This window comes from Conger conger, chromosome 6 (assembly GCF_963514075.1).
Source record: "Conger conger chromosome 6, fConCon1.1, whole genome shotgun sequence".
In the NCBI taxonomy this organism is placed as follows: Eukaryota; Metazoa; Chordata; class Actinopteri; order Anguilliformes; family Congridae; genus Conger; species Conger conger.
Genome location: NC_083765.1, coordinates 26961698 through 26989407, shown reverse-complemented (window position 1 = coordinate 26989407; position 27710 = coordinate 26961698). Strand labels below are relative to the sequence as shown.

The 27710-nt window shown below is 42.5% G+C and overlaps 1 protein-coding gene across 1 annotated transcript in view; it reads right to left on the bottom strand.

The window, feature by feature from the left end:
* sorbs2a (sorbin and SH3 domain containing 2a) overlaps positions 1–25540 on the bottom strand; it is a 63661-nt gene extending 38121 nt beyond the window's left edge. The window contains exons 1-3 of the mRNA XM_061246901.1: positions 25048–25540; positions 14465–14613; positions 1706–1761 (exon numbers count right to left, since the gene is read on the bottom strand). Coding sequence (XP_061102885.1) covers positions 1706–1715 — 10 coding nt within the window. The 5' untranslated portion in view covers positions 1716–1761; positions 14465–14613; positions 25048–25540. The remainder of the gene's footprint in view (positions 1–1705; positions 1762–14464; positions 14614–25047) is intronic.
* Positions 25541–27710: the final 2170 nt, after the last annotated feature.

The following is a 27710-nucleotide window of genomic DNA, read 5'->3' as shown; positions in this document are numbered from 1 at the left end:
TCTCACTTTAACTTAATAAACTAGTTAATTTCTAATAGTACGGTCAGGTCTTTCATGAAACATATTCCAGTGGTTAAGACACTGGATTTAGCAAAAAACAGAAGGTTACAGGTTCAAGTCTTGGGGTAGGAACTGCAATTGTGCCGTTCAGTATAGTACAGTGTTAGACCGGTACTGTCTCTTCAAGTAGCCAAGAAAAATGTAATCTATGCAGTTGCATATGGATAATGTAAGGAGGCAACATACAGGGAGGCTTCCTCCTGTGCTCCTCCTCCTCCTGCTCCTTCCTACAGTCCTCCTCCACACATTCAGCCCAGCTCTGTCCACTGGGCCAACTGGTGACTCATACTTCAGTGGTCCTGCCCACTTCCCAGTTGCCAGGATGCGGCACCTTTCTGACGGCTTCTCAGAATCTTTCATGTCCATGGCCTGTCTACAGTCTAAGAGAGCCAGTGCCCGACTGCATTACCCCACAAACAGTGTTGCCAGATACCTGCAATTTTAACACTCCAAAATATTGCTCAGAATCTGTCACGGATGACTGACTCCCACACACATTTTTGCTATAACTTTGTCTATGAATTTTTCACAGATATCTTATTCCTGGGAAATCTCCTGGTCTGGCAACACTGAGGTGCATGGGGATAAAAACAGGTAGCTCTTCCTTATACCAGAGTGATTTGAGCAATATGTACCAGGATGGTTATTAACACTAAGGCATATTCTCTGTCTCCCATATTTTCAGCTGACACCCAGAAGGCCACACACACAGCTTGCACACTTATTTCCCCAGAGTTATTTCCCTACTCGGATGCATTGATGGCCTTTGGGCTCTCCTCATCGGAGTGTGGTTGATTTCTCCCACATTCTGCCCTTCCCACAGCAGCCTTGAAGTTCACGGCATTAACATAACTTCCTCTGAGTCACTTTGGCCTGGATTTGAACAACATCTATACACTTTTTTTTTTTTTTAAACTCAGTTTAGCACATTCAGCAATAATCACAGAAAACTTGCTAAACCGTGTATGAAAAAAACAAAAAAAACATGACATTAACATTAATCCAGGATTGGCTTCTAATTCAGACTTTATTCACAAAAAGGCCTTTAGGTCCATCATTCCCTGTACATGTGTAATAACAAAGCCATAATCTTTAAACTAACAGCTTCTCATAGCAGTTTATCTCTCTTTGACTGTATTCTTAAATAAAACTCCTGGGTGCAAGCCAAGACCAGGGGGAAGCAGCAATTACCGGGAGTTTACTGTGCTGGAGAACAGAGGCTCATAAAACAGATGAATAAACGCAGAGCTCGGTTTTGGGATGAGGCACCGTCCAGGTCGAGAAGATGCTAAATCAGGGGAATAAGGGCCGTGGGCGGAAGCAGCCCCTCAGCAGGAATTTAACGGCCGTGCGTTTTTCGCATCTCTCTCTGCTCCCCAGGTGTCGGCCTCGCCTCGTCAGCTTCTTGGGCGGCCGTGCGGAACATAAATAAGGCTCGCGGCCTTAACGAGGTGCGGGTCGGTTTAGGAGAGTAACTTTAAGCGAGTGCGAAAAGGCACGGCTGTCTGGGGAGGCCGGGGTTCCCTTTTACGACGCACCTGGCCAAACCATCCAGGATCCGTTGTTAAGAGTTCCTCCAGAGCACAGTCCTGCAATTAGACTGGGGCACATGCACTGGAGAGCCGGTGTGTGAGGCAGGACTTACCTGTGTTCATGTTGATGATCTCTCCTTATCGTGATGCTCTCTATGGACACACTATCCTGCAGAGAAAAAAGAACAAGAGTCATCATGTTAATATTTTCCCTGCTATTATCTACATGTGAAGGCATTCGTTCTGATGCAAATTATAGAGGAATCATTTGACAGACCTCCACATTGTAAAATGGACAGCTCCTCTTCGGTATTAGAGCGATATTAAATGGCTGATGTTATCATATGTTATGCATGTAAAGCTCTGCACAGATCAGCAGTGGGTGATGTGATTTTTTTTACAATATACTGATAGGACAGGAATCCTCTCAGTGCCACATGATTGTCACTGCAGCAATTTTTTCTATTTTGTCCTTGGAGTGTCCTTGAAATGGATTCAGTGTAAAAGCTGAGCACATTGACAGGGTCTCAGTTTAATGTTCTTAATGTGTAGCGGATTATGGGGGAAAAGGGTGAGAACAGGTGAAGAGATGGAAAGGGAATACAGTTACTGAGTGTGTGTGTGTGTGTGTGTGTCTGAGAGAGAGAGAGAGAGAGAGAGAGAGAGAGAGATTGGCAGAGGCTGAATAACCCATGGTGGTACAACACAGCCTCTGGGCTCGGAAGCTGTGAAAGGTCAAAGGGGCAAGAACGGGTCTGCAAGAAAACTCCGGGGGGTTAGGGCAGCGGTTAACTGGGTCATCTGAAGATCATGGGTTCACATCCCCTCCAGAGCTCATTGACATGCTCCTTGAACAGTGGACCTCACCCTAAATACGCCAGTGAAATCCAGCAGGGTGAGGGGTTCTCTACAGTCTCAACAAAACAAACAACAACAAGCAACAAAATTCAGTAAACACTACAATCAACCGCTATATTGTTTTTAAACTGCCGTGGTCAATGACAGCTCAAACTGCGGGTGGTAAAAGTGTGTGTCAGCCTCTGGGTCAAAGCCAGGGTAAGAGCAAGGAGAAAGGCACACCGGGAACAGAATGCACTCCAGCACCAGCATCCAGCAGCCATAACTTCTCCCACAATTCTTTGCTGTCCGAATTCTGTGCCACACACAGCGGGGGGTGCAGTCACTTCCAGCAGCCCGCCGTAGCCATGGCAACATGGGCGGAGGTGGAAATGCATGAATTGCAGATGTGATTTTATGTAAATTATGTATTTGCTGAGCAAGCCCCCTCATCCATGGGTGCCTTATGATCATGAATTATGCATATTGTTATAGAAGAATAGTGAGGAAACATCAGGTGCCTGCTCAAGGGCACCATATTAGTGCTACATGGGGGACTCAAACACACTATAGTCCAGTAGAAGTCATGACTAAATGCTATTTGAGGATTCAAACCTATCTCGGCTCATTAAATGAACCATGCTACCACTGCATCTGATGAGGGGGTAATTAGACTGGCAGCGATAAAAGATGTGATGAGCCAAGACAGACGGAGGAATAGCCCGGGACTCTGCTAGGAGAACCATGCTATTGACCTCTCATTTAGTCTGGTCAGAGAGCTGTGAAAGAATAACTACATTTTCTCTGTGGGTCATCAATGAAAGTGAGAAAAAATGCTTTACTTGAGCAATGCTTGGTTTTCACAATCTGAAGAGCATCCTATGCCTGTACATTCATATTATGGTAGGTCAATAAGACAGAGTATCACATATAAAAGAAGAGATGGCACATATTCAGCTAACCACTGTGGCTGTCCCCATCCTGACCGGATCCATTATGAGCTCAAAGGCGAAGCTAATGCAGGACCACTACTCCATATATATAAAACCATTCTGGATGGAACTTATACAATATATTATCTTATCACTTTTATAGAATCTGGTTCTTTCTCTTTTGAAGTACTTATGTTATTTTCTCTCTCTCTCTCTCTCTCTCTCTCTCTCTCTCTCTCTCTCTCTCTCTCTCTCTCTCTCTCTCTCTCTCTCTCTCTTCTGTCTCTCATACACACACACACACACACACACAATTGCAAACTCACACACTGAGCACAGTGCTCACACAGAATATCTGTGTTTGCAATTAAAATTCCTTTCTCTGTATCATACAGTGCATATGGGGCTATATACGTAAACACACGCCTAAGATTACTGTAAAATATTTCTCAATGAAAATAAACAAACATTAACATGACTACAGTTACACTACGGCGTGTCAGGGAGGATAATTATATATATGCCACTAACTTTATTTACAGCCCATCACATCTGCTCTGGCGCCAGGACCTCACTGCAGAAACTCGATCAGGCCTCAGTCATAGCACCACACTCTACTACAGTACATCACACAGGGCTGCTACTGAGGCATGCCCCTGCAATAAAGTTTGACATGCGATCTACCCTACGCACACTGCCTGCTGTACTGACTAGCACTCACTACAGCTTGCCAGGGGTAGAAAACTTTGGACCGGTTACAGAACTGGTTGAAAGACCACAGGAAGCAAGGAGACGAACCAGTTTAGGCGGCCATTTTGTAGCGGTGGCAAGCCTGCCAACCGGTAATGCTCAGATTGATGGGGCTTGGCGAGGAGCCCCTGGTGCTGACCTGATTACGAAGCGGAAGAGACAACCCAGTTCCCCCTGGGGCATAAATACTTAACACTCGACGGCGTGTTAATTTACAGTGTAAGTGGACCACATTTCACAGTTGCACAAGTGGTCATAACGACCTATCAGCATCTTGCCAAAGTTGAGATTCTCATATAATATTTCAGGCCGGCAGACAGAGCAGCTCTGGATCGCAGTGGTCCTTTGTTTCCCATTGGGGGCTTTCTCTGAATGGCGGTGGCTGAAAACCACACCTCCTGAGACACCGATCCTCCACCAACATTGCCTGCCGTTTTGATTCAAATACATTTAGATGCCATCAGGCTTTAATTTCTGCAATTTGGCCAGCCGCAGTTAAGCGGGAATACCGCATACCGCTAAACCACTAAATCTTCTCTGCGCTGCATAGGGACTGATTTATTCTCAGCAGCGATGCTACGTCGAGCAAGCATTTTGTTGCCAGGACCTGGTGAATAGGCAGACACCATCGTAAGTCCCACAATTGTACACAGGACCGAGAGGAAAACCGGCCAGAGGGAGGGGTCAGGCCAAACCTGAACAACAGACTCCCCAAAATAAACACAGGCACTTCAGTTCCATGAACCAGCTTGTAGTAACCATGTTACGGTGAAGCACAAACACATAACAATTTGCAGACATAGTCAAAAGTAGAGCACTGTGGGGATATGTGTGGTACCGTCCTGTGTAGAGGGCCTCCCTTTTAGAGACTCAGCAGTGGCATTTACCAACAGATACACAAACAGCCACAGTATTTAAGTTATCTAGGATTTTACTCAATTTGTATTAGCTACCAGCTCCTTGATTTTAGTGCTTTCATAGCCTGGCTGTAGACACATTCAGCCAATGGCTGTCATTCAACCATCACAGAAAAATACAATTATCTTTACCTGCATGTACCTATAGGCACACCTGTGAAGTATGTCTCGTGTCTCGTTTCAGAGCAGGAAGATGTACCGCACAGAAGCCATGTTTGTCTATATATCTAGAAACCATTAAGGGACACTGGTCTCACTCACAGCCCTGGGACTGGTGGTCTGTGAACCAGCAGCCCACGATGGCATCCTATCACTGTAGCATAACATGCATGTACAAATCAGAGGCCACATCAACCTTTCAGAGCTTCACCTCCCATTCATCCTAGTTGATTTTTGCTTTGAGAAATACACAGCATCCTCTTAAGTCATCAGCTAATGCGTCTAAATGAATTTCTGGTGAAACCTTTCAAAACAAATAGTTTCACAGCTTGCTTGTTTGATATCTCTTCTCTGTTTAGTTTGAAAATGGGAGAAATGGGACAGATTGAACCTCTTGATGAATCTAAAAATAAAAGGCTGCCTGCCTCTGTTGAAGTTGCTTACTGTATTTATTTGAATGAGTTTAATCAGCAGCAGCTGATCTGCCTCTCCTTTGATCCGCTTTTTAATTCAGGCAGTGGCTGAACCCTAAAAGACCTGCAATTGAAAAAGATTCCCAGCATGCTGTTGTTTCAGCACAACACCAGCACAGGAATGGCACTCTGGCTCCCCCCCAGAGACACATGGATTCATTAGTGTGATGAGCCTCCTCCTGGGACCACACTTCAATTCCAATCAGTGGATCAAACCATTCTCCCGGGGGGGGGGGGTTGCTATTTTTCTGGATGGATATTTCCAAAATACAAAACATGATTACTCATGGACTGTGCACCCTGCCACCACCACCCCTTCAGTTTGTGGCAATCAGAAATCCAAGATGTTCTTTCTTTTCCGGAATGATGAGACAAATGACGATGAAGAGAAAAGTGCTCAGTGTCATTCATACCAGTAGGAGGCTAATTTGTTAGAGTGCTCTTCTATTGTACATAAAAGAAGCAGCCCTTTCAAACAGCAGTTAAGACAGACACAGACAGGCCATTTGTCCAAGACAACATTATGAAATGGGATTTGAGTCTTTAGTCCAGCTCAGTCATTCTCAATGAAACAGTGACAAGACAGCCAATGACTGATATGATGTGATGTGACGATATCATGCAGTCATCCCAACACAGGACTGAAAAACCTACTCACACACTACAATCTGCCCATTACTCCCACTCTCCAACTTTTTTAGCATCTGATATCACAGCCAAATGTCAAACAAGATTTGTTTGTTGAGAAGCAACAGTGACTCAAATCACTATGCATTAGAATCTCCTTTCATTTTTAAATATAAAAAATAGCATTAACACATTCATAATCAAAACAAACTGACAATGTTTGCAGGTTAAAGTGAGACAAACTGTAAATTGCCACAGTCAGTTACTGGCACTACTGGAACCTGGGCTACTGATGCTACTGGATGATGCCTTGCTCTTTAGAACCCCAGAAGTCCTGAAGACGGTCAGGCCAGAGTCCTATTTGGAGAGTGTTGCCTAGCGCTTAAGTGCATTGCTTAGCGGTTTGACCCCCTCCCAGCAGGGCTGCATAGTCGGGTCCTGGAGCCAAGCCAGGAGATAAGCCACAGGCCAAGAACAGTGCTCACAAACCCACTTGTGCATTCGCCAAGGCTAGAAGGACCCGGTTATCACCTGCAGATAGGGTAGCACTTAAACTCAATACTTAGGAATGCTTTAGAACCAGAATGCACCACACCCTGTCATCACTGCCAATATGGCACACATTTTCAAATAGATCTTATCCATATTAGCGGAATACCACTCATGAGGCCTTCGGCATAAGTGAAGATCAAAATGGCGGTTTTTCAAGCATCACCTCAAGCCTTGGTGTAATTCCCAAGACTGACTTAATGTCTGACTTAATGTATCTCTTCTGCCAAACTGTTGTTTCCAACAGAAGACACCTGTACCTTATTCTTCATTGAAGAACCTGCTTATCTCTCTGGTCATTTGAAATGCAGGTGCTTATTCTAACCGTGACAATTGCAATTAAGGTATCTGGTGAAAGGAAATAACAAGCAAGCTACAGCTGGATAGTTGAACAGTTCTGTAGCTTGTCTGCTGCTGGCCTTTGTATCTTTTCTTCGAGGAGCTTATCACAGCCATGGCCTGACTGAAAGGTTAAAATTTAATTTCACCATGTGTAACAAAAAAACTGCACTTTCAAAAGCTGGATGTACGTTTTCAAACAGACGGACACTTCTCTTGTCCAAAGAAAGCAGAATGTGGTTCTTTCATTCCGAATGACTGAATTCAAGCCAAGCTATTTATATTGGACATTTTTGTGGGAAGAGAAATATAGACTTGGTGAGTCCTGGACATCTTTTAAAAGAGCGACGCTAGGGGAATAAGTCAGGACAGACACAGCCAGCTGTGATAACTGCCACTGCTGCTTAAGTCTCCTAAATGGATACGGATCATTTGGGGGCTCTCCTTTGGAGTCTCTGGATACTCTGCTAATCGTACCACTGTGGCCTGTTGTGCATTCCCAGGTTAGCTCCGAAGTGCCTCTTTGTCAAAAATGAATCAAGAAACAAAGATGAAACAAGCAGCCTAATCTGGAATTACAGAGGTTTTAGTGGGTCCCAGTAGCATGGCTCATTAAAGCCTGCTCACTTTCTGCCCAAATACATAATGCAAACAAACAACCATATTGAATATGAAAATATGAAATCCAGCATTTTAGTAAAAAAACATAACTAACTGATAGATTTTGTAAAATAAATGTACGCCATGTACTGTCAGTTGTAGCATAGCATTGGCCCCTCATATGTGAGGCCACTTTTCCCAAGTCCTAATTTGAACATAAAAACTGCATTCCAAACCCCCCTCCCCCTATCATCCATGAATGGGGGTTTCATAACAGTGCCAATGATTATTTCAAAGTCCACCCTCTCCAACTGATTATCCTTCACCTTTCAAAGTAGAAAGAAGGCTTGATTTGGAGAGGATCTCCGCCTCCTTCAATACGCTCTGAAGTGGTCCTGAACTGGAGCGTCAGATTCCAACAGGTGAGACGTCATTGGGAGCGATTCATCAGACTGATACTGTTTCTACATTCCCAGCCCTCATTAGCAGAGCTCCTGCTAGGGGAGCATGTGTGACTGACAGTAATGATGCGGAGACCTTTTGTGTGCGCACCGAGCACAAGCAAACACAAAGGAGGCCTGTACATCCAGAGAAACGACAAGCTGATTAAGCAGGGAGCTGACGGGCGAATCGCTGACGCCGTTATGCAACTCATATTTGGACGTTCTTTTGCTGCGAAAATACGATGTGGCAACGTGCGCACTGCTGTTCACCGACCCCCTACCCCCCCAAACACAAGGAGCTCACGCTGTCCTCCTGGTTAATGGTGCATTGTGGCCCCACGTTCGTGCACCCAGCTCCAGGCTGCAATCACAGCCGAAATGGACAAGATCAAAAGGAGCAAGCTGGAGATGAGGACAGCCCAGCGCTGGGTCTTACACAAGCGGAGATTTTTAAATGAAATTCCTCGGGACAGCACATTAGCCAAAAACAAATCGTCGAGAGCCCGCTCAGGTCACCACTCAACAAGCAGAGGATAATGAGAAGCACATGCTAATCGAGAGTAATTACAGCGCCTGTGTTTGACCATGGATTCCCCAAACAAGGAGGGTGGGGTCACTGAGGTCAACGGCTCTCCTTTTCCACTGCACCGTTACCGGTCCCCTGTCTGGGACCCACCTCATTCCATCCTGTGGCCCATTTGTGGCTAAGAAACATTGCTTTAGGTAAATAAAGAGTAGTCGTTTGTAACAGCCTTGTGGGAAAAATAGTAGTCTAAATAATAGTGTAAAAATGGTCAGAAATAGACAGAAGTAGTCTAAATAATAACTACAACATTCTGAGAAAAGTCCCCTACTTATGAGAAAGGTTGACTATTTTTGGAAGTCTTTATATTATATGGATGAAAAACTGTTCAAGGGGAATGCCACTGTGTTCCTGCAGGTGTTTAATATGGATTAATATCTTGTATATAGTATCAGGGCAGGTTTCTTGAAGTATAAAATATGCTGTCACTATTAAAGTAAGCAGAGGGCTATGCATTTGCTGCGCAGGTACAGTACTTAATGATCAGTCTGTCTATTTACATTGATATCATATAGTAGATGGTGCAAGGCGGTATGGTGAAAGTCAATACTCAGGACTTTAGATTGCTTGGAGAGTTGCTTTGTTGGGGTTATATTTCTCCAATATAGTGGGGCCTGATGGATGCAGAGACATACATGAAGAGATGTATGCAGTGATGATCTTTGCAGCTCTGTGGTAGGTATTGGGAAAGTGACAGTGTGGCCATTGAGCATGATAGAGATAGTTGGTGATGCCCACAGAGGGCCAACTGATCATTCAGCGAGAGATACTATAAAAATAGGGCGGCACGGATGGTGCACTGCCGCCTCACAGCAAGGAGGTTCTGGGTTCGAATCCCGGTCGGCCGGGGCCTCTCTGTCTGGAGTTTGCATGTTCTCCCCGTGTTCACGTGGGTTTCCTCTGGGTACTCCGGTTTCCTCCCACAGTCCAAAGACATTCAGGCTAGGCTGACTGGAGAGTCTAAATTGCCTGTGGGTATGAGTGTGTGAGTGAATGGTGTGTGTGCCCTGCGATGGACTGGCAACCTGTCCAGGGTGTATTCCTGCCTTCCGCCCAATGTATGCTGGGATAGGCTCCAACCCCTGCAGGATAAGCGGGTTAAGATAATGGATGGATGGATATTATAAAAATATCGCCATAATGGGCAGCAGTACCATCGGCTGTCAATCACAGAATTTTTTAACCAGTCAATACAATTTCCTAAGTGCAATGACTGGTTCCAATCAGTAATAAACTGCAGGTGCACGACTCTCCATAATGGTATTAATATTATGCAGAACCAACAGTACTGGGAATGGTTTCTTTGGGTCCTTTAAATGCACACACAGTTCACCTTGTTCAAAACTCACACTCAAAAGTGAAATCTTAAGTCTCTCCACAAAATGGCAGCCCTCCCAGCTGTTGAGGGACATTCAGCTGTCTTGCCTCTTCAAAAAGAACCAATAGACAACATTTGCATTTGCTTTAAGAAATGGTTAATTTGAAAAACGAATTAATATTAGTTAATATCGTCATAAGATAAACACAAAACTACAGAATAAGAGTGCTGACATATAATAACACAACCCAGCAGGAGGAAGACAAAGGAACCTCCACTGTGCAGTCTCAGTTCTGACCCCCGACACATTCAGATGAATACACACTACAGTATTAGTGAACAAAAGGAGTCTACATGTACTATCTTTTCAGACGTGGATGGAGTACTCAGTTAATTAGATTTTTGGCTGGTGGAGTATCTCTTGCCTATAGTGGACTATTGTCAGAGTCATGCATCCCTGAATTTGAGTCGGTCTGATCAAACACTGGCTCATTAAACAAGCACCTGCTTAACTACCTCTGGGAAGAAATGCAGGGGTCTTTTCAGACACATTTTTGAAATTCCAGTGCTTAACAGTTTTCCCACCAAAGGACTTTTAAAGGCTCCTTTAAACATTAAATCATCAATTCACTCATTCATGATTTAGGGACTGCATCCAAACTATTCAACCTGTACCAAGTCATCCCCCAACATAAAATAACTTCTAAGAGGTCTGTGAGAGAGCATACTTTGTTTCTGCTTGACCGGTTGCTGTCTGAAAACCCCAAACTGTGAAGTGAAGAAGCCTGGCAAATGGGCAAAATGAGCTTCTTTGTTGAGCCAAGAGAAATATACTGAAGTAAGACAGGTCCCCTCCCCATTTTGGGGTCACAAGCTCTTGGACTACATCAGGGTCCCCTCCAGAAAGGAATCTTTATGGAGGCTGCAAGGGTCACCGACATGAATTAAGACACCCCGAGTTTGTTAATGGCATCAGCGTGAATGGTGGTCTGGTTTGAGTGTGCTCAACAATTGTGGAGAAGGTTCAATCCAAGGTTACACATGCCTATTTACTGAGAGCTCACTGGTTCAAGGAGAGTTGAATGCTTACACTTTAAAAATAGTTTTGTATGGATTATTTAAATTATGTCTGGGCTAGTGAGGATTTTCCACAAAACAATGAAAATCTAACACCAAGTTAAATAATTAGGACAGACGACAACAGTACATCAATTTAACGCAACATTGATCCATAATTATACAGACCACTACCTAAATACTAAACATTTGTTCTACAATTATAAAATGTATAAATATACATTTTTTTCACATGCACTAGAGTTCTCTTTATTTGAAGCCAGCCTCCACAGAATGATAGATTATTGTTTATATAGTGCCAATGCCAAAGCAGTCCATTCCCACTACAGGAAGCAGTGTGGTGTATGGGTTCAGGGGCCCTATGCCTGGAAGCAGAAGGTCACAAATTCAGTCCCCTTCCAAAACAGGTGTGATGTACTACCTCATGTCAATGTAAGGCATTTTACTTCACCCAGGAAATACTATGTACCACTTTCACAGATACAGATTGAGATTAAATTCAGTTTTCAATGGGGATTCGGATACAAAACTTAATTTAGTCCAGGACTAAACATTCTGTGAAACCGACCCTAAACATACCGATAATATCTGAAAATGTGCTTAATGTTTTACACAGGGCGACAATTAGAGCAGCCTGTTCTGTGTTAACGTTACTTATTATCTTTGTGATACTGGACAGACCAAATGAAATGTCAGGCTATGCCCCAGAACTGCAGAGTGTTATTTTAACAAGGCAAGCTGAAACTTTTAAATAGAAAAGCTGTCGCAAGTACTGCCACATACCCACTACTTCACCATGAGATGATGTCACAGCAGATATGTAACTCAGCAGGCTAAATCCTCCCAGTAGCACTGTTAGTCTAAAATAAATACCCAACGGACACTGAGATATCAACTGCAGTATTCACCTGTCTAAAAATGTACCTGTCCTCTGGTCAGTAAAATTCAGCTATGCAGCCAGTCAGTCATGGAACAGAAATCCAGTAATTTACATGGAACCTTTTGGTGTCTTGGTTTTGTAACATGTCGAGTGAAAAGCTTCCTGGTGTGAAGTATTTATGATTGACTTTGAAATTTGGGCAAGTATACATGCTATATAAACAAATGTCTTCCATGCCACCCTGCTGTATGTGAGGGTATTCTGTTATAATGCTGTATCATTCTGTGTAATGTGAGTGCACATGCGCACGTGAGCGTACACCTGCCTGTGTCCAAAGTCTTCCCGCTAGAACTATGCGAGAACTTTTGTAACATAAGAAGCATGTTTTTGTTTTGTTACAAGAGTTACAAAAGCATTGTTTTGCAGTCTTTGTCCTTTCAGAAAGACAGGATTTTATGTACAGTACAGGCAGCGGAATGAATGGAAGCGGAAAGATCCAGAGAAGGGCTCAAACAAACCGCGGAACGCACACCCGACAATCCTGAACCTAAGAATGTGCGTTAAAGAGTGTTTGTATCCACATTCAAGTGGAGATTAGATTTTTTTTTTGCCACACCACAACTCCTCACAAACAAATGCCTCCCTTGTGCTGAGCCCATGGCAAGACTGGAGCTGAAACCGGCCTTTTAAAAACACGCCAAATTCCCCAAGTGCACTCTGTATACACAAAAAGCCTCTGAGATTTTATTTGTCACTGAAAGTAAAAAAAACATTCCTGGGGACACAAAGGTGCTCTGTTAAAGAGGGGCAGAGGGGTGGGCGGGTCTGGGACACTGGCTGTTACCGCTCCGATTCGGGACCTGGGAACGCAACGCGCGCGAAGGGGTCAAGGTGAAATTCCACCGTGCCTCTGGGGTCTCCCTGCTGGAACTCGACCACGTTCCCACCGTAAAAACGCCAAAGGTGTGGTACTCGCGTTACAGAGACGAGAGGGTCAGGGCAAAGCTTCAGCCCGTCTTAATTTGCGTGTCCAATCCCAGTGGGAATGGCACACAACATATTCAGTGCCGTGCTTTTCTGTAGCAGTGGGCTGTGATACCACACATACTGGATGGAAATACTGCACAAACATCACTTGTTGGATCAGACAAACAGCAGGGACTCTAGCAACATATTAACCAGACACAAGATTCCACTTGAAAACAACTGACACTTTTCCCTCACACTGTGGGAAAAAGAACAGTTCATCTGAGCTTGTGGTTTGACATTTATGGTGTCTATTGCTGAAATAATAAAGTATCCGGTTCACATTTGCCTATTTTAGAAGCTGAGATTGAAACCACATTGATTCAATGAGCATGTAGCCAACGTGCCAATTTTGTCACCAGTTCCAGGAATGTATTACATGTATATTTTTTCCTTGAGTAAATAAAAAGGAGAAAAAAGCAATGTGCACATGGTACAGTATGTGTTAATCATACTAATTTCCAAACGTCTAGGTCTCACTGGGTAAGACCCAGACCGATACTTACAGAGGACACTTCTGTTTACAGAAACAACTGTCAGAGGGCAGTATTATTTCCTGGTTGTTGCTGTCAGAGTGAACAGTTGGCACTGCAGATTTTAGCTGAGTAAAATAAAAAGAACAGAAAAGTGGTCATGCCAACAGCTTCTTTTTTGGGGGCCCTCTGACTTCTCCCTTCCCCTTTCCAAACCTCCCAACTGTAGTAGTGCTCTGCAAAGCATTGTGGTGCAGATACTATCTCTGTAAAAGCCACTTTAATGCATGACCTGACGCTGTTCTCGTTCAGAAAAGAGACAGGCGATTGTCCCTGGTCACTGCTGGACAGCAACTGCAGCCTTTTCAAAAAGGAAAGCATGCTAAGGAAAATGATATTTCAAAATAAACTGCTACAGCTAATTACATTCACTCATCATCAAGGGTCTCAACATAAACTGTGCAGATAAATTAGGGGAAAATAATTTTGTAAATGGTTTATGATTATGTGCTCATGGCATCCGTCATAACCCTCATTAAGAATGGAAAACTGCTGCATAACCTATTGATTTCAGAAATGATCAAACTCTGTCTTCTCAAGATTCACTCATCCATTTGTAATTGGAAACTGCTTGTAATCACAACACTAGAAGATTATCAGACTGTATAATTCATATACAGTACAAGTCTTGCAACTAAAAAAAAAGAAAAAGAAATACCAGTTTCTTTTTGGAAGAATCAAGCACTGACTAGATGTATCAAATTACACTGTTGACATAGACCAATTATCCAGCAGACAAAAAAAATCATGATGTCAGGCTTCATCTGGTATCAAATCAAGTGAGTGATGAAGGATTAATGAGAGAGAGAAAGAGAGCATAAACCCTTACCAGGCATTAAATGTCAAGCAGGCAAACTAATCTGAGGAGAGAGGCATCTGTGATCCCAACATCCGAAAGCTCTTCTTCTCCCTTTTCAGCCCAGAAGATTATACGCCTCCTCCGGGCTTACATCCGCGTCCAAGTTTGAGTCCTCTTCCCTGGAGGGCAAAGACGGGACAGTTTAGGGAACCAAGCCCCCTTTTGAGCTATTTTCGGATGCAGACATGTACGACCAGGGTCTGGAAAGTTCCCCGCCCCTGGTCCCGATGGGCTAGTGACAAGGGCGGGACCCCGTGGGTGACGCGTGTCACCGTGTGGGGCATGCACTGGACACTGGACAGGCGTACAGCACCTTTGAGATTAATGCCAGTGAAAAGCCTTGAAGATGAGGTAACCTGACTGTGGTTTCGGTTACTGCGTGACACTGACGCTAGCGGAAGCCTATCTGAGATACTCAGCCGGAACTGAAGGCATTCATTCCCTTACCAAGTGTACCGGACCAGCCCTGATACCTGCACAAGCTCTGGGCTGCTGTGAAGTTGTGTACTTAACCACAGTCTACGCATGAGAACAGTGAATTAAGACACTGTGATACAAATGAACCAGCAGCTGGCTATGCAATAATACACTGTAGGTAATCATCTGATCAATCAATGCAATCACTAGTTAGCGGTGAGCTCACTGGCAGAATGCTAAAAGAAAGTGAAAATGATACAAATAAGGTTGTGGCTGTCCTGACTTATACATCAAATATAAGATATCTAAGAACAGTTACGCACCATTTCATAAATAAAATGAATCATATATAATTGAACTCAACCTGGACCGCAGTCACACATACTTGAAAGATTTGTTGATCTGTTGACAATAATAACATCTTGTATACTAATATATTAATTGAGGTTTATCAATCACCATCAACAAGTCAAACATATTCCACAATTTCACATGCTATTTATTGTTAAGGCTGGCTCCTTATTTATAAGCTCACTGAATAATAATACAATATTTTGAGAATGTATTTAGATGCTCACCCTATATAATATGGGGTGACGTCAATGAAAATGCTCTCTATTGTAGAGCCAAAGGTGCTGTCAGTGTTCCTCACGCTGTGGTTTCGTTACACATGCTGTGTTGTTTTATGCAAGCCTAACAAACTATACTCTATAGGAAATTAGCAAAAATTCACTTGTCTCTTCAATAGCATGCACATAGTCAGGTCTTAGCTGAACAGAAGTTATACTGTAATCGATTGCACATAGATGGTGAGCAGACAGTCTTAAAGAGTGTCAATACAAAACATAGATAATAGCACTACTATGTACACAACAATGATAATTCCTCCAAGTAAACAATGGAAATTCTTTTGAACTATTTTGCATTTGGTTGGCTGGACCCTTGTCATGAAAAGGACACTGACATTACCGTATTTCTTGTAGTATGCAGATTTCCAAAGTGCAGAGAAGGTGAGGTCCCCCCATGCTTATTTCGCCACCCACGTTACATAATTTGGTACTTTTGTCGATAAAGCAATGGCATCATAAAATAGGTTACACCGATAAAGCCATGAGTTTTAACGCTTTAGGATGGTATATCCTATTACCATAGTTATTGAAAATGGCACAGTTAAAAAGGAATAAATGCAAAAAAAACACAGTGAGACCCAGTGAGACTTACAGGGTTAATAGCATTGGAAACACTCATGCATTCATATACACATGCACACACACACACACACCCAGTGCCAGCACAACAACAGCTTCTGCTTCTCAACAGGCCCAGAATAAAATCAGCTCTTTTTATCCTGCGGTCCCGCTATTCTCGGGGCTGTACTGAGACAGCGGCATCTCAATGTATCACCTCTGCAGTGGCGGGAGACTTGCTAAGCTGTGCTTGGACCCTTTCCCTTCAACAGCAGCACACACAAAAATAAACAGAATAAACACACTCAGGCCCATTCACCTCCCAGCATGCTAGCTCTGAAGCTCAACTCACACAGTAACCAGTATGCTACACGCTATACTCCACTGCCTTCAGATTGAATGCTCATATTCATGCGTTACTCTATGCTGATGGGGGGAGGGTCGGAGGTCAGTTTGTGACATGCAGGGTAAGTTTGCCGTGTGATTGTTGTGTAATCCTATACGTAATAATGGCACACTAAAAATAGGCAGCACTTCCACACTCTCAAAAAAATGGCCATTAAAAACTAAACGCATGGATAAAGATAATAATAACTTCATGTATTTACAGGGAATGGGGGTTCTATTAACTGTAAATTCACCATTGCCAAAGTCTACATGGAGCCTGTTATGGGAAAACCTTTGCTTGTTCGGAATGAGATCAACTTACAACTGACCCCTTTTTCTTTTTTCTCTTTCAGTTTACACGAGACAGGTGTGACAGGTGCTTTATGTCCGGGAGAGAATCCACATTCCTGTCTATAAATCAGGCCGTTGTGAGCTGCTCAAGTTATTTGCAGTGCTCATCAAATCCTACGGAAATCACTGGCTGTTGACCATGGACTCAGTGACTTTGCTTCTGTGCAAACCTCTGCCTAATGATTTTCTGATCAAGCAGCACCAGCAGAGAACCATTAAAAAAAGATATATTGAGTTTTTAGATTTGAAAAATTATGCACAATTGCAAACACAAACCTCAAGTCAAGTTATAAATCAATGTAAATTTGAGCAAAAGATTTGTGCAGCAAGGACTGACAAGCCTCCAACGCAGTGACTCAGCTACACACACATTTTTTAATTCAGAGGACAATATGTAGACTCGTTTGACACTGTTCATTTGACATATTGTTCCTCTACACATTGCTAATTATCTGGGGCGATACAGCAATATTCAGTGAGATAAGTGCAATAATTAATCACTGTCACTGCAATTTTACAAGCAACACCTCACTGCTAGCTGAAAGAGAAAGTGAAGACAGTCTGAAAAACCCGGGCAATATTTTTACTGCCATAGTGAGAAATGAGTCACAACCGAGCCATTTCAAAACCGAGAACGGCAGATGCAGGCACCACGTGTGGTGTCTGTAAGAGTCCTGGCTGAACACCTCTGGTTCACAAGTCTATAATCTTCAGTGTCAAAGTGTGCAAATGAAGAGGCGGTTTAAAAGACATTCCATATGGTACGTACACTGATTAACACCATAGCAGGATCTTTGCTCTATCACACATGCCTCAATTTTCCCACCTTTTCTTGACTACATTTTTTTCAGAAGTGTTTTCTGAAATTCTGGTGGTGTTGCAGTTGGCGGATTAGAAAATGTCAATTAACTGGGCTCTTTAGTTTGTTAGTTCATGATACGTACAAAGATAGTGTGATGCTCCTGACCTTGAACATCTATAAACGCTTGCTGATGTCTCGCAGAAAGGATATCATATTCTAATACTGTATTTAATAATAATAATTTGTTATTTAGCTGACGGTTTTACCCTAAGCTACATGTAGTTGATTATAGCAATCAATGTGGTAACACCTGCTTTAAAATGAAAGTATGACTTTTGCACTGTGGCATTCCTTGATTCATCATTATCATATTATAGAGAGAATGATTTCATTAAATTGCATAATTCAAGAACAAGCACAGCAAATTCATGTTAAACCTTTCCAGTGTTAAACATCCACTACTACGGGGCTGAGGAATGCCCCGCGATTGGGCTGTCAACACGTAGGTGACACAAAAGGGGCTGGATGCTGAGTCCGCAGGCGTTCACAGCCGCGTTCCTCGGACGCTCACAACACAGCGACCGGCGGGGGGCTGACATGCGGTGACTACGTGCCCTTGGGAAATCGACAGTGGAACCAAACCGTGGTTTTCAGAACCCAACTTTTTCTAAATGTTTTATTTTATAAGGTATTCGTTTCAGAGTCTATCCTAGGACTATATTCTATGTTTCTTCTTTTTTAGTTGTGTTTACAAAAATGGAAGTCAAAATTTATCAACATGCTCATGAATGTAGAAATTGGTATGATATATACTAAATTTATGACAACAATGTTTCGAGTTTAAAATCTGCATCAGTGTTTTTAATCACAGAATACTATGTCCAATGTTAGATCGGAGTTATTTAAGTGTGACAGGCTGGGATGGGTAGACTTGCATCCCGACCAAATAGTGCAGACCATCTCAATGCTTTCAAATAGAGAACCAAGTGCTCCCCCACACAGGTGACCCCTACCTCCTTCCTGTCGGCCTATAGATGATTTTAAAAAGCTGCAAAATTAACCAAATAAGGCAAATCTCTGCCTGCCATTGCCTTTTTGAAGAAAAATGCAGAGCTATATTTAAACTGTAACCCTCCCCCTCACTGAGTGACCACATAACTCCCCCTCAGACCTTAGATTAGACACAGCGTGTTGACATGGCCGCCCTCATGCAATTTCAACACCTGATTCGTTATTCGCTCAAATGCAGCCTAACTAAATGAGGGGTTATTAAAAGAGACGGCCAGTAAACGCATAGGCGATATCACATACAGCTCAGCCCACAGAGGGTAAAAAATTAAGACAGCATTAATCTATCAATATAGAGGCTTATATTTTGTTTCCCTGGAATATGGAGTTCACTTGCAGGCTGTTGCTGTTTCCAGGTAATGGTGTAAAGAGGGATAAAAGGATCATACTCTGTGTGTACTGTATACATCGAGTTTGCCATTCAGTGAAAGGTATTTGTTTACCCCCCAGTTTAGCATGGCCGAGAGTAACTTGCAGGCCCATACCATCAATGCAATGTCCTCTGTACACATGGTGGATGGCACACATGGCCTGCAAACCGCGTGAAGTCTGTTGACAACATTGTTTCTATTCAGTCATTGCTATTGTCTGGATTCAGCAATCAATTTTGAATTTTCATCGAGCTCAGTGCTACTTGATGCTAAGCTGTCTGCATCAAATCTTGTCAGAAAAGGCATAACAGAAAGCATTTGTGTGATAAACAAAAAAATTATTTTTCTTTTTGAGTTTATGCTGTATTATAGTAAGTGCGGAAACTGAGGGGAATTTTTTAAAAGCTTGATTTATGAGCTCAAACAGGATCAACAATGTGAAACAAAGGAACCAGTCAGGACAAACAGGCCTTAGCGTTTCCTCTACTTTCAAAAACGCAGAGGTGTTTCTGCTGCTCCGCCGCACGTTGCCAAGCCTCATGCCCCTAGGCCTACTTAGACTCTGCTTGGTAAAAGGATCCACATGCACACCCGTGTTTCACCCCCATTGATGTCGACTGTGGGATTTACACATCGTCCAATGGCGCAGAGTTCAAACGGTGGCTGTCTTCAAGGTAACGCATCTGTCATCAGACTAGGAGAGCCAGGGGGCAGGAGGGGGCCTAACAGCTTCTGAAATTCTGGCCCCTGGGTGCCCCAGACCCAGTCGATTTAGAGGGGGAGTAGCCTGGGTCGTGACAAGTCACAAAGCTCTGGTGTTAAACTGTCATTAAACCCTTCCTGTTTTGGGGGGGGGTCAAGGACTCCTGTCCAGGCCACCCTGCTCAAATTCACAGCCACAGGTCAAAGGTCGTTCTTACACCTGCCACCACTTGCAACATATTCTATTTATTTTAAACGAAAGTTAATCTCACTCCTGCAGGAAGTAAAGCCTGTTCTACTAAAGTAAAAAAAATTTACTCAATTAAAAATGCAACAGACAAACCGACAGCACCATCTCAGTTTTAAAAAAATGATTACGGTAAACGTTACAGGGTTTCCCCTTGTTCTCTTGCATTATCCATACAGTCAGCATACTGTATATACACAGTAAAATGAGAAAGAATGACCTTCACGAACACTGCAATGCGACCCCCAGTGTGGGTCTGGTATTGAGACTTGGTTAGCGCATTAACACAGCTGGAATATGATGAGACAGCAGCAGCGGCTGTTCCTGCTGCTTCTGGGGTCAGGTTCAAAGCAATACTTTCTCTTCTGGGTCTTTGGCAATTCACAAAAGGAGAACAGTACCAGAGCAAGGGTTCTATACGCACAGCACAGACTGACGTGTAATTTAGTCTTACGTGTTTCTGGTGAAATCAGCCTTCTCGGTTTTTGAAAATCACTCAGAATCCCTAAAGGCAATGGGGTTGGGTTGCAGTTTTCTTGAAGCCCATTCCCACATTGGTGTGAAAAGGGGCCACTTCACCTACCTTTTATGCAGCCCACTTAAACGCCTTTCTGATAGAGGCAATGACCCAAACATTCCTCTTCTTACTTTGTTGTCGATGATTATTGCCTGCATTCTGCCTCCTTATTTGAGTTGAGGCTGAGACTGGATCTTCTCCTTTTCCATTTGGGATAAACATGCGTGTTTCACACCTCAAGCACTCCCTCATTGCTAACGCTAATTACTATGTTTTCAAAAGCCACAATCATCTTTTGACAAGAAGGTCATGCTCCAGAGGCCTCCACTGTAGCCCTTTCACTTAGAGAGAGCTTGCTCCAATTACAGACACAGGGGTGCTGTCAGCTCCTCCTCCCCCAGAAGATGGAGGAAAGCATGAAGGCTCACAAATTTGGGGAACGCACTTGCGCATTCCAGACTGCATTCAGGCCTGTTTTTGCTTCTTGGGAGATTTGACAGGCAAGCAGCAGGTGCAAATTCACTCCTACAGAGACAATCCCTACAGCCCTCTGAATTCTTAACACCAATTGCCCTTTTTGTCAGTCATTGCAAAACTGTTCCTCTGTCAAGATTGTATTTAACTGCAGGAACATATTTTATACTTAACCCTTTAAGTATCACCCCTTTTCTTAACACAAGCTTGAAAATGCCATACCAAAACTAAAATGCTTATTATTCTTGAACCCTTTTGACTTCTGAAATGTAAAACTTTGGGGGTTGTTTTCAAAGAGACAGAATTACTCTAAGTATTACTAATTAAAAGTTACAGAAGCTCAAACACAGTGGAAGTGGAAGATTTTGTTTTTGAGTGGATACAGATTATTGTTGCAGTGCCTGGTGCGCTTGGAACCACAATGGAGCCACAGCCAAAACACTGGAGGAATCCCCTTTCAAATTTGATGACAATATCACTCTATGCTATGTCTAGGCAGTTTTTCAAAAAGGACACATGGAAACTAAAGGATATTATGGGTCTCATGATGTGTTAAATACTGCATTTTGCTTACTAAAGTATACAACTAAACCCCTACCTCCCCGTCTCCTTGTGCTCACCTAGATAGCAACAGGTCGAGAAGACTGTAAAAAATAAGTACAATAATCACAATAATAACATTTTGTATACTAATATATTCACCGAGGTCCATTGATTGACATTTTTGTCAAATACCCAACCGCCATCAACAAGTCAAACCTATTCCACAATTTCAAATGCTATTTACTATTCAAAAGCAGACTTGCTCCTTATTGAATGATGAAGATGCCCTATATTGAGGAGCTAATGGTGTTTTCACTGCCGTCCTCAGAAATATTCACTCGAGAATACACGAGAGGTTAGGGAGATGAGAGATTCCTTGGAAGTCCCCCAAAGAAAGTCCTCTATTTAGACGTAGGCATCACAAATTTGTTGCAAAATGTCATCCTTTTTGGCCATAAAATCTCAAGAACAGTTTTTGCCAAAGCGTAACAGTCCCTGTGTGCGTATTGAAAATGCTACTGTTTTGTTATGCAGGTAACAAACTATACACCATTGGAAACATTATGTCGTTAGCTAAAATGCTTGTCAGTCAATTACTTCACCGTACCATACCACTTGGCGGTTGTAGGCTCAGCTGTATTTCTTTTACTCATGGATGGGGATCATGCCTTTACTGTGCAACAGGATTAGCGATACTGGTCAGAAAAGTACATACGTGGGCTCTTCTCATTCCAGAGAGCCTATACAAAACATAGGTAATAGCATTCATATGTACAAGTACTTTTGTAGAAGTATGTAGCAGCGAAACAAACAACAATGATAATTCTTCCAGAGAAATTTTAAGTAAACAACATTCTATCAACATTTCTCAATTTTTTAGAATTGCATTATTATGTATTCGGTTTGCTGGACCATAGACATGAAAAGTACAATGACATTACCTTATTCAATGTAGTACATGGATTTCCAAAATGCAGAGAGGGTCCCCCCATGTTTATTTTGCCAGCCACATGTTACAAAATAAGGAACTGCTGTTGCTAAAGCAATGGCCTATTCAAATATGCAGAAATAGATAGAACCATACAGATTTAATGCTTCAACGGTATATCCTGTTACCATAGTGATTGAAAATTGCTCCGCTAAAAACAGAAAGAATGCAAAAAAACTGGGCCGGTGAGACTTAAGGGCATCAGATGAGTGGCATTTCCCTTGATGGTGACTGTAGCTAAACTGCATTGCAAGCGGTGTGAGTAATTAAGTAAATATGCAGTGTGTAAGGAATAAAAGTACAAACCTGAATCGATATTTAATTTGAGTACAAGGAGCGCAGCTTGGCTGAATACTGGCCTGAGTTTGCACTCTGAACTCAGTCCAACCGATCTTTTCCCAAAGCCTTTCATTCTGCAAAGGCCAAATTGTTCCGTCTTCTCTACCACTCACAGATAAGACTGTAAGGCGGGTATGAGGTTCCATTAAGGATTGAGTTACAGGATATGCATTTCAGCCTGCCATGTCTCAATGGGGAGAGAAGTTGATGGCAAGTCACAGAAGAACTTCTCATTCATTATATCATAATCTATCTGTAGATGTATCAGAAAAGCTTGATGTGACAGGAATCAAAGCACCCAAAGAGAAAGCATTTAAACAGCATGCACAAGTCTAGCAGAACAATAGAGTCTACCAGTGGAGAGGCCCCTAGCACAAAGAAACTCTCGTATTAGATTTAAGGACTCTCGTATCATAAAACCGCCTTTATTTCTGCAAAAGATATGGCCTATATATTTATCTAATGGCTGTGGTATATATTTGCATCAAAATTGATGGTGGGTCCTTAACCAACCCCTTAACTGCTATAGCACATACGATTACATAATATGGTAATAGTCTGGCTGGCACAGTAATGTTTTGGCAATGAATGTGTATCAGCCTACAGTATGCATCAGAATTATAACACTTAATTCTCTATGGGCAACTGTACTTGCTTTGGAATCATAATGAATTTGGAACACTGGCCTCCAGAGTAATTAGTGTACATGAGATATTGCAGTGGTGTATAGGGTAGTTTGGACCGAATCCTGACCATGCTATTGCCGTCTCAGGAAGCAGCATGTAATTTGGCCACAGCATCACTCAGGGAGGGTTTTACTTTTCTGCACCTGCGATCTGCCTGTATCAGCTGTATAGACTATGTTGCAAACAATTGGAAAAACTGGATATAAAAGTTGTTACAAATTATAATAACCAACAAACATTACCGCTGCTATGTATATAGCAGAGATGAAATATTTTAAACCTCAACTACTCCTTTACTCTTGACAGTATGGCAAAGGAATGCATTAAATACCATACATGGCAACACGAAATAAACATTTCAAAGCATGTCAAAATAAATACTGTTAATAACAAAATACTGTACATCATTAGACTGCAAAACATATGACGCATGTAGAGCATAACATATTGTACACACCGGTATACATTCGCATGCATTTTCTTTTGCGGAATGATTTAATTGTAATGATTTAAAAAATGCACTATAATAACGTGTATTTAAAAGCGCAACGTGAATATTTCAATTAGTGTATGTACTTTCTTATCACAAAGTGGGAAGAGCCTGTTTGGCACGCAGCCTAAACTGACACAAATAATGTGTTATGAGCAAGCGTTCTTGATTGCTATCAATTTGGTGAGAGGCAACAAAGCTATAGCACAAGCGCCTGTGTCAGACTGTGGAAGGTCCCACAATTGTGTTTTCTGTGATTCGTCGCATAAATTAACCAACATGACCGCTGAAGGAATTTGAACAAGGTTTCTGATGCTAACGCCTTCGCTAGATTATGACTGCACTTTAGATGAGGAAATTCATGCGCTTTTTTTGAAAGCCCAAAATATTAATTTCACCATTATGTTCGAACAGCGGTTTTAGGGACCCAGATTAAGCCTAATCCTGGAGTAAATTTAGTTCTGTATTCATCATATAATTTAGTATAGGACGAGGCTTAATCTGTGTCTGTGAAACTGGACCAAAGTGATTTTATTTACAGCATTTACCCACAGCCAAATATGAAGCAATGGTAGGCTAATCTCAGGTGCAATGGCACATTAATGCACTTTTACTTCAAAATATTCATTCAATGTATTATGTCAAAAGTAGACTAATCATGAGTATGAGTGGGCCTACGTTGATAGATGCTATTAATGCAGTTCCAAAATAACAACAAGCCAACATAGGCTATTAGGCAATATAATTGTGCTGCCAGCTTTAGTAAGTACATGGTCTACAAAGTAGAATATCGCAATCTTCGTAATTTCCACCCAAAATAATCAGCCTAATCAAGTATGTGTGTAAATATTCGAGTCTACATCAAATCAGAATATGCGTTTATCATCTGCGAAATATGGAATTCTCATAATTTAGGTCTAGCTAACGTCAGTTAGCTACCGCACATTCTAGTGTATGATGATGCATAGATACAGCGCGGCTCACCTAAAGTAGGCTACGACCGAACAGTCATCCAAAAAAATCTTCGTGCAATAATCGTCCGATCCATGGGAGGAGGCAGGATTCTGACAGTTGAAATTTAAGTCCGCACGCAACTGAGACGGAGGGACCGCAGATAACTCAGTTGCCAACGCTACAGACAGTGAAAAGCCGACTAAAACCACACACCTGCCCCTCTTCTTTGCAGTCTGTCCAAAAAAGCAACAACGCACGTAAACAGTGTCAGCGTTCGGCAACACCCTTCTTTCGGGTCATTTGCTCTCCCCCGGAGTTCGAAACCAATTGAGATAGCATTGCAGTAAAGCTGTCTCCTCATAAGACAGAATGCAGATCCGCGGCAGACCTTGAAACAGGGGGAGAAACACAATCACATTTTTTATGCATTCTATATGCGGCGCAATCGCATGGTAGTCACTGGCTAATTTCCAAACTGGCATCCCTGGACCACACTGGTCACTCTGAGATATCTTTTAGCATTTCGCGTTCCTGTCCCGTTCCCAGAGAAATGATGGTTTTACTCCAGTTTACTGCCATTCTGTGATCCCACAAGCAAAATGGCTGTTCGTTTCAGTCCCACTGCAGACAGCTCATTGGTTTAACGTTGGTTTCTCGTAGTCATGGAAACGACCAACTGTTCAATTTGTTCACCGTGACAGCGGCCGGTCCTCGTATGTGTCACCATGAATAGTGCACCTGGGTGCAATGTATTAATTTGTGCATCCATTAATTTATTTAATAAGTGTGTATTTGTGTTCGCTCGGACGTGAGTGTAGCTATTTGTTAACCTTGCAAGCAATATATTCATTTTGTCAATTGACTGTTTGCATATGAAAATAAATAGAGGATAAATAGGTATACACTGGACACATCACATGCGCAACCTCAACAAGTATTACATTATGCAAACTTCTGCCCATTTGTGTGAATCCCCCCATGACAGGCAAAACTGGACAGAAGTCAACACCATATGCCAAGTGGTACAAAAGATGCCCAAAATTTCCCAGGTTGTTTGTTGCCTTTAAAACAAATCTAATTTAACCAGTGGAGATCCAGAATGTGTTGTCTTTTGCAAGGATGCTGTGGGAGAAATGCACGTGCAAGTGAGGCGAGAGTGAGAACAGGGGTAAAGCCCTAGCAGGGTACTTTTTTCATTTTAGAGACCTACATTTATCTCTCCACAGCATCCCTATATGCTGACCAGGGGCTCAATCCAGCAACTCTACAATACCCTACCACTAGGGTACCCTGCCGTCCCTGCTTTGACCTTCCAGTTTGGTCCAGACCCGGAAGGAAAGCCCAAATGAGTCTGTTTCTGGTGGAGGAAAGCAGCATAGTAAGAATAGTAACTTTTCCACAATGAACATGGACCATTCTGTGTTTTTCTCCAGCCCCACCCCTTGGATCATTATTCAAATGGAATTGGGGGATTCAGGCTCTTGTGCAGTAAATGACTCCAGTGCACTGCCTCTTGGCCGATCAAAGCCCCCAGGGACCCATGTGAATAATTGAATGAGAGTCTGGAGCATTCATCTGCCATTCCAGAAAGGAGTGAGTAGCACTGCATGCTGAGTAATTAACAGCACCACTCTGCCCAATGGATAAATGACATGACCACAAACCGCACTTGTAAAAACCAAAGCTAAACTACAGGCTAGTGTACATGCTACTGTATAAGGCACATGAACTTGATAAAAGTACTGTTGTCTACTCCCTTGCTCTTACTAGGGACTAGTTCATATGGCTGTAACTTAGCTGTTTCCCTTAATTTCCCTTCTGAGTTTGCTCTGAATGTAACCGTGATCTTGGCAAACACTCAAGTCATACCTTTGGGGTAACATGTTGGACTGTGTAATGCAACTGGTCCCACAAGTGATGATAACTGCTCTACCATTAGTGGGTATGGAGAAGTTATTAGGCATTTCCAGCCTTTTCCTGTTTAGTTTTGGCATTCATGGGCAGTGAGGGACTGTCAACCAACAACAGAAGATGACCTTTGTCTGTCTCGCCATGTTTTATGTTCATTCATGTTGTCTTAGTCACGTAGTGTCTTCATGTATTATGTTAGTCTAGGTTCGTCATGTTGTTTAGTTTATTTCTTGTTACGATTTATTTTCTTGTCATGTCTAGTTATGTTTTCGTACGATTATATTACCTGGTTATGTTGAGTGATTATCGTCTTAGTTTCGCTTTGTGTTATGTTTCGATGTATGTTTATTGTTACGTTAACTGGTCGTTGTTATGCATACACTTTTACATGTTTTTCCGCAAACCTTGCGTTCCGCCTTTTCTCTCTCTCTCTCTCTCTCTCTCGTTCTGTCATTCACTCCCTAATTATTTCCATTTGTCTATTTACTAAAACTACTAACGCTAGATCAGGATTGGGTAGAAACTAACAAGACTAATCATGTGTTCATGTTACCTTACGTTTCTCGTGCATGTCATTTACTAATTTACTAATGCTAGGGCAGGATAGGTTTATTACTAACGATTACTAATCTCCTTGTTAAACTTGTCATCCATTGCACCTGTTTTCCATTTCCTTGCTACCCTCTAACTAATTGTCTACACCTGTCTACACCTGCATTTATAGCCCAGTCTCGCAACTGTTCACTGCGAAATTGTCTGCCTCTGTTTTTTCACGCAACTCT